Source organism: Bos mutus, chromosome 13 (assembly GCF_027580195.1).
Source record: "Bos mutus isolate GX-2022 chromosome 13, NWIPB_WYAK_1.1, whole genome shotgun sequence".
In the NCBI taxonomy this organism is placed as follows: domain Eukaryota; kingdom Metazoa; phylum Chordata; class Mammalia; order Artiodactyla; family Bovidae; genus Bos; species Bos mutus.
The window spans coordinates 6304286-6319428 of NC_091629.1; the positions used below are offsets into that span (position 1 = coordinate 6304286).

The 15143-nt window shown below is 39.4% G+C and overlaps 1 protein-coding gene across 11 annotated transcripts in view; it reads left to right on the forward strand.

Annotated features, from left to right (window-relative positions):
* Positions 1-1160: 1160 nt before the first annotated feature.
* ABI1 (abl interactor 1) overlaps positions 1161-15143 on the forward strand; it is an 87864-nt gene continuing 73881 nt past the window's right edge. For 5 of the 11 annotated variants that reach the window (XM_005906472.3, XM_005906477.3, XM_005906481.3 and 2 more), the window contains exon 1: positions 1163-1425. In XM_005906472.3, the coding sequence (XP_005906534.1) occupies positions 1309-1425 (117 nt within the window). In that variant the 5' untranslated portion in view covers positions 1163-1308. Of the gene's footprint in view, positions 1426-15143 lie in introns of all 11 variants that reach the window. The other 6 variants (XM_005906473.3, XM_005906480.3, XM_070380939.1 and 3 more) reach the window with 4 other exon arrangements.

Below are 15143 nucleotides of genomic sequence, written 5' to 3' on the forward strand. Positions count from 1 at the left end.
GACACGACTGAAGTGACTTAGCAGCAGCAGTACCTTTGCATGAGTGCTTAGTCGCTCCCCAGGTTCCTCAGTCCATGGGATTGTCCGGACAAAAATACTTGAGTGGATTGCCATGCCCTCTTCCAGGGATCTTCCCTATCCACGAATCCAACCTCCATCTCTTACGGCTCCTGCATTGGCAGGCTGGTTCTTAATCGCTAGTGCCACATGGGAAGCCTACTCTGTACCTTTGCTGCTGCTGCTGCTGCTGCTAAGTCGCTTCAGTCGTGTCCGACTCTGTGCGACCCCATAGACGGCAGCCCACCAGGCTCCCCCCGTCCCTGGGATTCTCCAGGCAAGAACACTGGAGTGGGTTGCCATTTCCTTCTCCACATGGAAAGGTACAGATTATCCTTACTCAAATTGTACCTGCTATGTTTACTTCATTGCTTGGTATAGAGCTGGCAATATCAAGTATTGACTAAATTTTAAGTGAATTGAGGGCAGCAGAAGTTTAGACAGTAAAGCCTGAGTCTCGTTATCTCTAAAAAGATAGAGGAAGTAAAGATTTGGAGTTCTCCATATTTAATCCCTTTAATCCTTGACTCTGATGCTGAGAGGGATTGGGGGCAGGAGGAGAAGGGGACGACAGAGGATGAGATGGCTGGATGGCATCACTGATTCGATGGACGTGAGTCTCAGTGAACTCCGGGAGTTGGTGATGGACAGGGAGGCCTGGCGTGCTGCGATTCATGGGGTCGCAAAGAGTCGGACACGACTGAGCGACTGATCTGATCTGAATCCTTGTCAGAATATCTGATTCCTAGTGAATCAAATTCTGCCAAGCTTCACAGCCTTCTCGGGGAACCCGGTTCATTCTCTAGAATCACCCTGTGGCGCCATCTCCCGGAGCTGTCAAGAAACTTGGGATTTAAACCTCCACCCTCTTTCCAAGTTCTTTTATTACTCTCCTCCCGAGTCTTTTTCGGAGCCTCCCTGGACGCATGCGCCTTTGATGTGCAGCAAGCCATGGAGAGACTACAATTCCCAGAAGGCCTTGCCAAAGTGGGGGGAAATCCCATGGTCCGGAAAAGAGGGAGGGAAAGGCAGGAAAACTCGCGAGAGAACGAGCTTGCCGCGCCTGCGCGAAGTGGGTGGAGGCGGGTGGAGAAAGTGAGGAGGAAGAGGAGGAGGTGCTGTCCCACAATACCAGGCGGGAGGGCGGGCAGGCGGTTTGTATCCGGGCTGTGAGGTGCTGGGAGCCTCCGCGGACCTTGCTGTTGCCTCTGTCTCTTTAACGCGAGAGGAAGCGATGCGGAGGGGTGGAAAATGGCAGAGCTGCAGATGTTACTAGAGGAGGAAATCCCGTCCGGCAAGAGGGCGCTGATTGAGAGTTACCAGAACCTGACCCGGGTAGCGGAGTACTGTGAAAACAACTACATACAGGTGAGCCGCGCGGGCGGGCGCTGCCGGCCGGGCCGAGGACCCGCCACTGGCCGCCCGAGTGACCAGCCCACTGGGCGGGGTGGGGAACTGCCTAACCCCAGCGGCAACCCCAAAGCCCAGACCCAACCCCAAGCTCAGCCGGGGTAGATAGCGAGCGGCCAGGTTCGGGGAAGTCGGGCTGTGATACAGGAAGTGGCTGCGGTGGTTGAAACCCCAAGAAGCCGAAAGAGAAAATGGGCGAGGGATCCCGGAGCCGCGGCCGCCGCAGCCCGGCGCCCCGCTGCCGTCCTCCTCCCGCGCGGGCTCGGCCCCCAGGACCGCGCTGCTCTCCAGCCGCCTTTCACCGCTGGGCTTCCGTCCCGGAGTCCCCCGCCGCCGGCCGAGGGTCTCGGAGCGGCCGACTGAGCGTTTAGCCGAGGGCCGGGACGAGGAGAGTCAGGAGCCGGAGGGGAAGCGGGGGTGCATCGGGGGAGGGTGGGGTGGGGCGATTATGTCAGTTTCAGCCCAGAGGGTGTGTCTTTTATTTATTTTTTTTTTAAAAAAATTGGTCATGAGTCACATCACATAGACCTCCCCGAGGAGAGGAGGAAGCGGGTGGGGAGCGAGGGAGGGCGTAGAGAAGTTAACCTCCGAATTCCCTTTAATTGAAGGTTTGTAAATCTGCCTGCCTGTCGGTTTTCAAGTCGGGTTTTTTTTCCCTCTCATCAATTTCACTTCCGCCCCCACCACAATATATTCTAGAGACTGTTAGGGCGGTCGTTAGTGTAAAACACAAATTATCCTTAACTACTTGGAAAAATGGCTTGAATATTCTCTCTTCCCTAAAAGTTCTTGAACTGGTGGCTTCTTAAGTAAAAATAGAACGGTATAATCGCCGGTTGCTTTTTTTCCCTGAGGTTTGTCTCTTTCCATCCTAAATACATGGACAGAATGAATCTCCGAACTACAAGTGTAACGTCAAATATGTTACTGTAAATTTATTAGAAAATTCTTGTCACTTTTCTATGACAGGGGTTGGTTGTTTGCTTTTAATGTTTGAAAGTGAATTATGTTGTGTGATAGTTTAATTTGTAGATCTTTAACTGCGTAAACTTAACAGTTTGCAGTAGAAGCAAATAAAAGTAGCAGAGTCCTTTGAATCAATGTAATGGCACGAAAAACTTGCTTGTTAGTGGAAAGGCATGACCAAAACGTGCTTTGAAAGGTTGGGGTTATTGCAATTGAGAACTAAAGTATTTATAGAAATGCATCCCATGCGATTATCATTTTTAAGAACCAATCGTCTCTGTGTTGGCAAATACTTTTCCTCTTTATTTTTAGAAGGAGATACTGTTTTCAGAATATTTTGAATATTTCTCAATTCCCATATTAGTAACATCGTATTTTCAGTAGCACTACTAGGAATTTATCTCATAAATTTTTTCAGGCTTTTAGTTTAGAAATTCCACTGATAAACTTGTTGAGTGCCTGCCCCAACTACTGTATTACTTGTTTTTGCAAACTTTATATTTGGCTTTTAAGAAAATATTTTTTTTTTAAGAAAATATTCTTAAATCTAGTAGGAATGTGAATATAGTTTTCAAATAGAAACGCTATCTTACAGTTTATCGATATTAAAAGTAAACGCGTTTTATTTAACTTCACATGAAGAACCTTAAAATTGAGGTGAATCTCAGTTTGCTGCAGATATTAAAGATTTTGAAAGCCAAAGGAAGAGCACAGAAAGTTAAATTACCCACGTTCTAGAGAAGTCATTTCTTTGTAGAAGTCAGCAGACAGGCGCTTCATAAAGGGCTGGTTTCTTTCTGTTTTGCATGTTGGGAAATCTGACAAATACATGGTGTGGTAACTGCTACGTGTTTTAACCTGTCTGTTGACTGTTTCTTTTTCACGTAGTTGTGTGCTGTTTTTTTGGTTTTTTTTCTTCCTTGACCCCTTTTCTTTTCCCTTCTTGCTACCATCATGTAATTTTGAAGCACTGTAAAATTTCATTATATTTGTAAATAAATCATTCTGTTTCTCTTGTGGTCTTTTAAGCATGTTAGTACCATGGTGCTAAGATGCACTGTCACTGGCCCCAAGTTGGTTTTTTTTTTTTTTTTTGTGATCCTCAACACCAATGAGATACTCAGAAGTACTGGAGGGGAGAGGGAAGGATGAAATTCACACACAGCAGTGTTTATCTTTGTACCTTTGGGCTCCTGAAGCTGGTCACTAGCTGCTTTCCCAGGAGGCTCAGACAGGCTCCAAAGATGACATGCACTTTGTGGAAGTTGATGTGGTGGTAGCTGATTTTGTGATCTGCCATGGTGCTGTGGAGAGGGGACAAATAGTACTGGAAATATCCGTTTGGAAATCTTTTGAGATCTCTCTGTATCCCTTCTATGACTGACTGGGTAGTGGCCAACACCCTGTGTAAACATAGCTTCACTTGGAGAAAGTATATGGTCACTTGTGTTTTGAGAATTTTTTTATACCCAAGGTGAGTTAAATTATTGCCTGAGTGATTTTCATCCTGAGAATTTAGTTTTGTGATTTTGTTTCTTTCCTACACTTTGGAAGTACAGTTCTGGTAAGGTGTTTAGCTGGCAAGTTCTTTTGGCTGTAGTGCAGTTGAGTCCTTGAGCACTTTGTTAGCTCTTTTGATCCTGTTGACTTTATTAAATTTTATTATTAATAGCAAAACTCCTCAGAAGAGTCTGCTATCTTTTAAAAAGGACAGGGCTTTTGAATTTCTTAGGGAAAATAGTATTCAAAATAGTGTATTTTATTTAGATATAAAGAAAAATCTTTGCCTTTTTCTACCTTAGTTAGAATTTTCTGGTGGTTATGTCAAGGACAGTCACTGTTCAACTCGAATTCATTTGTTCTGGCCAGTTCTCTGCACTCCACTTCAGGGTCCATACTGCCTTTATCATAGGGACTCTAGGGGAGTAGGAAGGAGATACAAGTTAAAAGGAGCAGAAACTGTTTACGAAAGATTTCTCAGCATAGGTTGAGTAAGGACAGGAAAGTCTTACTTACCTCTCAACTTTTTAATTTTTTCCTCTGGAATCCCCCCCATAGGGGCTTCTTTGGGGTCAACAGGTATATCCTGAAGTCTGGGAGGATGAGGGGATACCATCAGTGAGCTGCTTAGTTTAGCTTGATTTCCTGTACCTGTGATGTTATTTGTATTCATTTGCTCATTAGACTGATAATCTTGGAAGGCAGGTAATTTTTTGAGTGGGAGCACTTTGGAGTAGGTAAAAACTGACTCTTTTGATACTCTATAGTTTATTCCAGTTTATAAAGTGATGTCACTTAGGTATTACAGTAATTCTATGATCTTTTTCTTTCTCCTTTCCTTTTCTTTTTTAAACAAATGAGCAATCTGAGGTACTGAGACATTGAATACCTAGCCTAAAGTTCCATATCATGTATGAGATAGCGCCTGGAATCAAACCCAGATTTTCTGATTCTGCATCCTAAGTGGATAAAAAGAATGTATGAAGAGGGTAATAGAAAAGGGAAGAGTAAGACACCTGCTTTGCTTATTGAGTACCTACTCTGTCCCAGTCTTTGCTGGTTGATTTGTATTATCTTTAATCCTTGCAAAAACTCTGTGATAGACAGTATTCTCTTACAAATGAAGAAATTAGGACTCGGAAAACATAAATCAGTTTTTATTTTATCATACAGTTAGGGATTGGCAGTCGGGATTTCTCTGTAACTCTCACAGGCTCTAAAAGCCATACTCTTTCCATATCACACTGTCTATAGATGCGAAGGAGTCCAGAAATGTCATGAAATAAACAGACTCTTGAGGGTTGTGTCTGGGATCCTCACAACTATTTAACTATTGTTTCCTCTGAATTCCACGCTATACTATAAGAACAGGTATGTTTGTAATTTGGCAACTTGCCTGAATCACAAAATACAGTAGCTTTGGCACTTGAAGTATTGAATTACAGGAGTTGTAGGCTAGTTTTTCACTGAGCTCACTGGTCCCTTTTCCTTTCTTGTGTGTTTTTGCCTTTTTTTTTTTCCTCTTCTGAATCAGCTTTGCAATTGTGATAAGGAAATTTTTAGAAAAATTAGTAGACGTTAACAAAACAAAAAACATCTTGAAATATTTCGAGTAGTTCTGATTTCCACACAAATTGTGTTCAGGTAAAGACAGTCAGAATGATTGCAGAGATGAGGACAGGTTAGAAATGGTAGAAATCTTAATTGTACTTGAAAGTTTGAGTAAAACAGTAGTTTGAAAAATTAGAGAAATTAGAGATGTAGTTTGGAAATCTATAATACATGAATTAGGGTTTAGTAATGCTCAACATGGTGATTCTAGTTAATATTGTGTAATTGCTAGGAGTGTAAATCTTAAAAGTTCTCAGTATAAGAAAGAAAACTTGTAAATTTGTGTGGTGATGTTTAACTGGACTTACTGTGGTGATCATTTTGCAATATATACAAATAATAATGAATTATTATATTGCACACCTGAAACTAGTAGTGTTATATCTCAATAAACAGAATGGAATTTTAGATAATTTTATGGAAATTCCTCAGTTAATTGTTAGATTGACCTATATCGTGTCATAACATTAATTGAACATTAACGGCAACCCATTCTTGCTTTGAGAATCCCATGGACGGAGGAGTCCATGAGGTCTCAAAGAGTTGGACATGACCGAGCAACTAACACAGTGCTGCCACTAAACAGGCAGAATCTGACCTTGCATGTTAGGTCTTAAAGAAAGTCCATTCGTAAGAGTGGAGTTTTATGCCAGTTCTTACTGATGCTCTCAAGAGTACTGAATATTCTTTAGGGCTGCATATCATTTGAATGTTTGTATTAAAACAAACATCTTTTTTTCACTTTGTAACTACAGTACCACTAAGAACTTTACATGTGATACTGTGATCTAGTTCTGGTCTGTGATTAGATTCTCAGTTTTAGCTTGTTTTTGTCTTTTGGAGAGAAGTGTTTTTTTTGTTTTGTTTTGTTTTTTAGAAAATTGTTGAAATAATCCCTTCAAATAAGAACACTTTTCTAATTCCTCTTCTGTGTGTGTGCTTTCTCCAGTTGGTTCTGATAGGTGGTGAATGCTAATACTCCTTAAAGTAGAAAAGAGATGTTTGGACCATTTGAGTTCTGATCAGTGCTATTTATTTATTTATTGACATATAGGATCTTAGTTCCCTGAAGAGGGATCAGCAGTGGAAGCATAGTCTTAAGCACTGGATGGCTGGGGAAGTCCCTCTAGGGCTATTTAGGATAACTCTGTTTATCTTAGGTTAAATTATATTCTAGGAATTAGGCATTTGTGAGTTAGCAGACAAGAATGTATTAGCCAGAGAGGAAGATGCTAATACTGGGACAAGAGGTTGAGTCAAATATTAGAAGAGATACAGACTGTAATTCCATGAAAATAGTGGTAGTACAAAAAGTAAGGTAAAAGTCATAGTTAAAAGCTAATTTTGGAGCATTTAAAAAGTTTGAATTTGGGGGGAGCTGTGTATTTTTTCTAATGCCTTTTATTGTTGATTATAACTTTTACTAAAATTACGGCTTGGTTTTTGAAGAATATTTTGAAGAATAAAGAAGTCAAGCCCTGGAACTAAAAACTTTTTAGACCTTAATATTTATTTAATACGACATCATGCTAAAAATAAGGGATTTTTTTTTTAACTGCAAAATTAAGAAGATAAGGCATTTGGAAAATGGTGATTACTGGATTTTGTTTTTAAAGCAAATAGCTGACACATACTTTAATTCCATAGAAAGGAGACTTGAAGTTTTTTAAAGTACTCAAATAGGTACGCTTAACTAATTTACCAATTTTCTTCATTTACAAAATGAAGTTTTCTGAGATATAGTTGGTAGTGAACTAGTATTTGTGAAAAAAACCTAAAACCAAAACATCCTAAGGAATGTTATGTGTGTTTGGCGCATGGGCTTAGTTACTCCGTGGCATGTGGGATCTTCCTGAATCGGGGTTCAAACTCACATCTCCTGCATTGGCAGGTGGAGCCACCAGGGAAGCCCCGAAGTCTTATTTTACTAATTTTTAGCATAGTAAATTTCAAATGTACTCAAAAATAAAGAGAATAGTATAATGATACCCCCAAATGTTCATCATCTGGCTTTAATGATTGCCAGCTCATGGCCATCTATCATCCTCTCCTGTCTCTTTACTGTTCTGGTAAAGTCCATCTTTGACATATCATCTCATCCATAAATATTTTAATATGTATCTCTACAAGATAAAAGTCTTATTAAATCCACTGCACAACTGCTATATGTGGGGAAAAAGATAATGAATGTTACTATAATTTATTTATGACAGTAAGGAGTAGAGAGCTTCAGAATTGTTAATATATTTTAAATTTACAACCAGTTTTGTTAGTAACTCCTGCCATAGATTGATTAGAATATTGCTGTATTATTTGCTTCATAATGCAGTTTTAGAAATTGAGCTATAAGTCATATAATATAAAACCAGGAATTTTAAAGTATACAATTCAGTGGTATTTAGTACATTCAATGTTATGCAACCACTGCCTTGATGTATTCTAAAACATATTCATTGCTCCTCAGAAAAGCCTGAGACTGTTAAGCAGGTTGTCCCCATCTCAACCACCCTGCCCCCAGCACTTGGGATCCACCAATTTGCCTTGTGTCTATTAATTTACTTATTCTATATATTTCATATGAATGGAATTATACAATATGTGGCCTTTTGTGTCTCTTTGACTTGTATTAGGTGTAATATTTTTAAGCTTGGTTCATTCACTTGTTAGCATGTGTTAGTACTGTATTCCTTTTTATGGCTGAGTAATACTCTAGTGTGTGTATATAATACCACATTTTGTTTATTCATCTCTTGGCTCCTCCATTATGCTTCCCTGGCACCTCCTTACCCAACTACCACCACTGATTGATCTGTACCACGTCCTGTTGATTCTTCCTCTTAAATATCTCTTTAAATTAGTCTTTGTCTCCATTGTACTACCCTAGTGTAAAGCTTAGCAACTGCTCTAGCTTCTGTCTTTACATTACCACATATCCCCTCTGATCACATCCCCATTATCCACACTGTGGCTTAACCGGCACTTTCAAAATGGAAATCTGATCATGTCACTCCCCTGCTTAAAAGTTAGTCAGTGATTCTTCATAAATATGCAGCCTCGCAGTGAGGCCTGTCAGGCCATATATGGTATAGCTCCCGTCTTTCTAGTCTTGCTATGTTCATTCTGTTGCTCTAGTCTTACCAGTCATAACGCCCTTTCAGTTTTTTGAAATTTGATTCTTCTCTACCTTTGCAAACGGTGTTCTCTAACTAGAAAAATTGTTCGTCTTGGTCTAAATATCACTTATGTGTCAGGTCTTGTAGTTCAGGTGAAAAATTACCACATTCATTCATCGTTCTTCATTTGATCAAAATCTTTTGAGTACCTTCCAGGTACCACAGATAAAATAGTAAGTGAGGCCAAGTTCCTACCCTTAGGAAGTTTTCATTATAGAGGGGAGGGGACAGAGGATCCCCAACCCCCCCTCCCTAAAAAAAACCAGACTTTCACATAGGGAGAAGTGCTGTTTGGAAAGTTAAATAGGGTGACAGGATGCAGAAACCTGGGATTGGGCAGGAGGAAGTGACACTCTATGGAGTGACCTTTGAAATGAGACCTGGAGGATAGGGCATCTTCCCTGTGAGGATCTAGGAAAAAGGCAAGTTCAGAGGCTCTGAGATGGGAAAAATCTCTCTAAGGGTAATGTCTACAGGGTAATGAGAAGGAGACTGGTGGGAGAGAGTCAGAGAGATTGTCAGGGGTCAGATCACATGTAGGCTTTGAAAAGTGGTTGGATTTTATTCCAGGTGTGATGGGATTATCATTGCAGTACTTAATTTACTTTTTGAAAGAATCATTCAGGCAACTGAGTGGAAAACATACTGAAGGGAAAGCAAGAGCAGAATTTCCAGGAGGAAGGGTATTATTATACTAGTCCGGGCAGAGAATGAGAATTGCTTGTACTTTGTTATGGGTTGAGGAATTCAGGGGAGAGAGGTTGGCCGTTTTTAAGGCAGAGCTGAATAGGGCTTACTGATGGATTGACTATGCGGTATGAGGGAAAGAGGAATTGAAGGATGACTCCTAGTCGGAATTATTTTCGTAACTGTGTCAGTGGATGGCTACACATGGGCGGGGGGCTATCAAGAGTGCACTTGTGGATGTGTGTTCAGTCCGAATTAGATTTGACAGTGAAGTAGATAGGCTAGGTAGATAGTCCTTCTGGAGTTTAAGGAGGAGTCAGAGTTAGAGATCCACATTTAGGAGTCATCACAGAATAGATTACCACTGCCTCATAGAACTATAATGTGAGTCCCATATCTAATTTAAAATTTTTATAATAGCCATATTAAAGTATAAAGAAATAGGTTGAAATTAATTTTAATAACATTTTATTTACTCAGTGCATCCAAAATATAATTATTTCAATAAGTAATCAACAGAGTTTGTTAATGAGATATTTGCGTTCTTTTTAAAGTACCAAGTCTTTGGAATTTGATGTGTATTTTATACTTGGAGCACATCTTAGTTGCAAAGTAGATAGTGAAAAACTGGGACAATTAGTGAATGGGAAGTCCTGTGAAATCTAAGGATTGTTTAAATTGAGGTGCTAGAGCAGGTGAACTGCAGAGATACAAGAAGAAATTGGATGTTCAGAATACAGGATTTTTAAAAATCTAGATTTTTGAAAATGGTGTAAATACTAGTGATGACCATGGAGGGTTTTGACAGTGATAAAGAAAAAAATGTTTTAGTTCAGGAAGTCTGGAGACTGAGAGGCCAGGGTTTGGGGTGGATTATCTGAGTGAATGTTGACATCACTAATAATAATGACAGGAATGGTGATGAATTAATGAGTCCTTAGCAAAAGAGGGAGTGATGAGGATGTTGGTAGATGACAGTAACGAGGTTACTTTCTTAGAGATCTCTTCCCTCCGAGCTCAATTTATACTCCGTTCCGTGCTCCCCTAGAATCCAGTGTGTTTCCTCTGTGCACGCGTTACATCTGTTTGACAGGACGCTGATCTCCAAGAAAGCAGGTGTGCCAGGTTTGTCTTGTTCATGCCCATGTCTCCAGTGCCTGCCCGTTGCCTGGTATGTGAGCTCGGGAAAGTTTACACGGACTATTCAGGAAGTCTGGAAGGTTAGTTCTCATCCTCATTCTATCACGAATTAGTTGTATTTTAACCAACCTTTAACTCTTTTGTTGTTGATATTTAGTTACTAAGTGGTGTCTGACTCTGCAGTCCCATGGACAGTAGCCCACTAGGCTCCTCTGTCTATGGGATTTCCCAGGCAAGAATACTGGAGTGGATTGCCATTTCCTTCTGCTAACTCTTATCTTCTGTAAAAGGACAAGTTTAAACTAGATTATGTCCAATTGCAGTTCTGATGGTTTTTATTAGTTTGCTTCTGACTTTTTAGTCTTGTAATTCCGGTGCTTTTCATTTGTTTGTTTCTGAGTTATTTCTTCAGTTTCCTCTTAAAAACCCTCTGATTTACTTCCACTTATTCCTTCTGTTTTGTATGTTGAAATGTTTACTTTGTCATTGAATAAATAAGTTCAGTCTTACTGAGGAGAGAAAATATAAGTGAGATTGTGTTAAATTAGAACATCTTTGTCTTTATCTCTTCACAGTATATATCAACTGTATCGAAATGTAAAGGTCTCAGGACTCCTTTATACTCCTAAAAAAAGCTAAAGACCCCAGAGAACGTTTTTTAGATGGGTTATATTTATCGGTATGTACTGTATAAAAAATTAAAATGGAGAAATTTAAAACATTTATTAATTCGTTTAAAATAACGTGATGGGTTTTAACATAAATAATATAAATAGTAATATTTTGAAAAATATCCATAGGTTTCCAAAACAAAAAAAAGTTTGAAAAGAGTGGCATAGTTTTATGACTCCAAATCTCTTTAGTGTGTGGCTGCTGCTGCTGCTAAGTCACTTCAGTCCTGTCCGACTCTGTGCAACCCCATAGATGGCAGCCCACCAGGCTCCCCCATCAAGACTCCCCAGGCAAGAACAATAGAGTGGGTTGCCATTTCCTTCTCCAATGCATGAAAGTGAAAAGTGAAAGTGAAGTCGCTCAGTTGTGTCTGACCCTCAGCGACCTCATGGACACAGCCTTCCAGTCTCCTCCGTCCATGGGATTCTCCAGGCAAGAGCGCTGGAGTGGGGTGCCACTGCCTTCTCCAGTGTGTGGCTGGAAGACAACTAAATTCTTGTATCTACTTCCGCATTCAACCTATTGTGATACTTTATTTTGGTTGAAGTATATGGGAAAAATCTGGCTTCATACACTTATGTAGTTTGAAAAAGAGAAGTATTTTAATAGTCCATGTATAGAACTGTGGATAATTTTGTTTGATATTGTATCGAAACTTAGATAGTAGTTCTTAACGGTTTGTTGCAGTGTGGATTCTGAAACAATGTCAACATTTTATACTCCAGTACATTAAAAATTATTGCATGGGTCATTTGGATGGAAAATATTTGTTCACTTAGTTATGTGGATCCTTCTGAATGTTGACCCATTCCATTATAGGATATTAAAAAAAAAATCACATTCATTAATATCACTGTAGATCTTCATGAGTCTTAAGTATTGAAAAGCTTCCAAGCTCACATTGGTGGATTAAAGGTTTCCAAAATTCTAATGTTTACTTGAAAGCTCGAATTTTACTGTTGGCAACAAACATTGCCAAACAAAACAAACAAGAATTTTCCTTGAAATGATAGGCTTACTTCATTCACTTTAAGGAAGATGTCTGCCAAATGTCCAGTCTGATTAACCATAGTTTGTCAGTTGTCTTTCGAGGTAACACGTAGTTTTTGAAGTTGTTTTTTGAAGTTCCATGGAAAAATTACTTACTTAGCTTGCACAAGTGTTTTTTCCTATTATACGTAGAATGCAGCAGAATTATTTTAAAGTATTTTTCCTTTTGTTACACAGAATATTAAAAGACATCTTGTCAGAAAAACAGGCAAATAGCGTTAGTATTACTATGAAAACAATAGTTTTGACCTTTCGAATCTCCTGAAAGGGTGTGAGGGATCCTCAGTAGCCTGCAGACCACACTTGGAGAAACTTTGATATGAATAGTTGGTTTAGAAGGCTTAACATCAAGTTCCTTCTGCAAGAATTCTGTTAATACAGCATATTCTGTTTTAATCATTTTTGATAGTTTCTTATATTCTGGGTGTTAGTTTTCCTCTGTATATTTTACTTTTCAGCACTAATTTCCAAATAGTTTTAGTTTCATATATCTGTTTTCTCCAAATCTTACCCAAGTCCAAAGTTTGGTAATTTGTTTGAATAAATTTATTTGATTAATAGGAAGTTGTTTACATTATATGATTTTTATAAAGTAATATGAAACACTGATCTTAAATTGTTTATAGTAATCATTTAATTTTTTTCTAATTTGAGTATGTTCCAAATTAGATTTGAAGAAATCCATTGTTGATATTACCTCTGGCCACCTCATTCGAAGAGTTGACTCACTGGAAAAGACTCTGATGCTGGGAGGGATTGGGGGGCAGGAGGAGAAGGGGACGACAGAGGATGAGATGGCTGGATGGCATCACTGACTCAATGGACGTGAGTCTCAGTGAACTCCGGGAGTTGGTGATGGACAGGGAGGCCTGGCGTGCTGCGATTCACAGGGTTGCAAAGAGTCGGACACGACTGAGCGACTGATCTGATCTGATGGTACATATATGCCTTTTCTGTACTGATTTATTTATGTCTTAAAAGAAACCCAACTAAAGTGGGAGAAAAAGTTAAAACAAAAACAAAAACAACAACAACAAAAACTGGCCTTTTGTTTTGTTTCAGCTCTTTCTCTGGCATTTTTCCTCTTAGGCTTTTTTTATATTTTTAATAAAAAAAACTTTGGATTAATCCATCTCTCTTTCATAAAGGTTGAGAAGTCTTTTTGTTTTCAGCTCCATGTTTCATTACAATTAATAATTAATCATATTCAGAGCTTGCTTAGGGAGACAGACTGGTGATACTCCCATTCTTTCAGAATAATCAGAGAATGCCATAAAAATCCTAAAGAAAACAGGCAGATTTTTACAAGTTTCTAAGTTTGGAACCATGGGAATGCCCAGTAAAATGAAACATGCATAATTATATGTAATGTACTTCATTGTATTACAGAATATATTAGTTTGTCCCCTATTTACTTATTCAGCAATTTTTGACTGCCTATTATGCCCTGAGTGTATTTTGCAAATCAGATATAATTTCTGCCTCCCTCACTAATCAATCACGTGCTGTAATAAATTTTATCTGAGGAAACACATGTTGACATGAGAGTGTCCTGTCAGGTGGTTCCACCTAGCCTGGCAAACCAAGGAAGGAACGCTGGGATGGAGATCTGAAGGGTGGCTATATTGATAGTTAACCAAGAAATTGTGAGGGAAGGAACAGCGCTGTCCCTACCAGAGGGAACCAGGAGCATTATATGTGCAGGCCCAAAGGTGAGGGAAGGCAGAATGATTTTGAATGAGTTATTAATATAAACCCTTGTGCTCTAGAGTATAGTGAGCAGAGAGAGGATAGTGATCTGAGAGGAGTTAGGTGAGGACCAGATCATTAAGGTTTTATAGGCTGTGTTAAGGGTGTTGGTCTTTTTTTCTGAAGCTGATAAGAAGACATTGAGAATTTTAAGCAATGGGATGGCATTATCATTTTTACTTTTTAAAGATGACTCGTGTTTAGAGTGGAGAACAGATTGGAAGGAGGCTGGAGTACGTATGGATTGGAAAGAGCTCAAGAGGAGATGGGGGAGGCTGGTCTTGCATGATGATAGTGAGTGGTGGTGAATTATCTGAATTTTCTTGTGCCTGAAATTGTTGTGATAGGCTGTGACTACTTATTTTTCTTTGCTAGAAGGAAGAGTGTTTGAGGCTGTAGAACTGTTTTAAAAGTAACTCAACAAATAGTTATTTCATGCTCAAAAAATAGTTATTAATTGCATTCTCTGTAAAAGACTCTTTCCTAGGTGTTGTGATGTCAATATTATATGTAGTATAGTTATGTGAAAAATCATTGAACCATAGCTTATAAAGCCTTAAATTTTGGGAAGAGGAAACATTCTGTATGGAAGAAAATTGTTGCTTTTGAAAGGTTTTTGGTTTTAGTTTTGGCAGTCAGTAGAATTTTGCTTATGCAAAGAACAAATGTCAAGCAGCATTTTTTTTTTTTAAGGAGCACATAGGTAATGAAAAGATCGCTGTAAAAGATTCTCATAATTCAGTTGCAGTCAAAGCAGAACCGAAAGTCCCCCTTCCTCCTCCTTCCCATTTGCCTGCCTACCCCTCCTCCCAACCACTGTCAGTCTGTTTTGTATCCTTGCACTTTTTGCTCGGAGGATGAGGATGCAGAGTGACCAGGTAGAGGACGGTTGCATCTGTCCACACATAAAGGGTATTTCTTGAATTGAGATAGCTGTAGTTAAGAGAGAAAAGGACGGAATAGGTGCCAGAAGAATCAGGAAGCTTGGTAAAGGGGATACGGTTGATAGGAAAGGGAGAACTCAGAGATGACTTATTTTACCTGGAACCGTTCTCCAGCATAAAGCTAGTACGCCCACAGAAAGTAATTTGCAGTCATAGAAGTGAATCTATAGACCTTCTCTTTTTC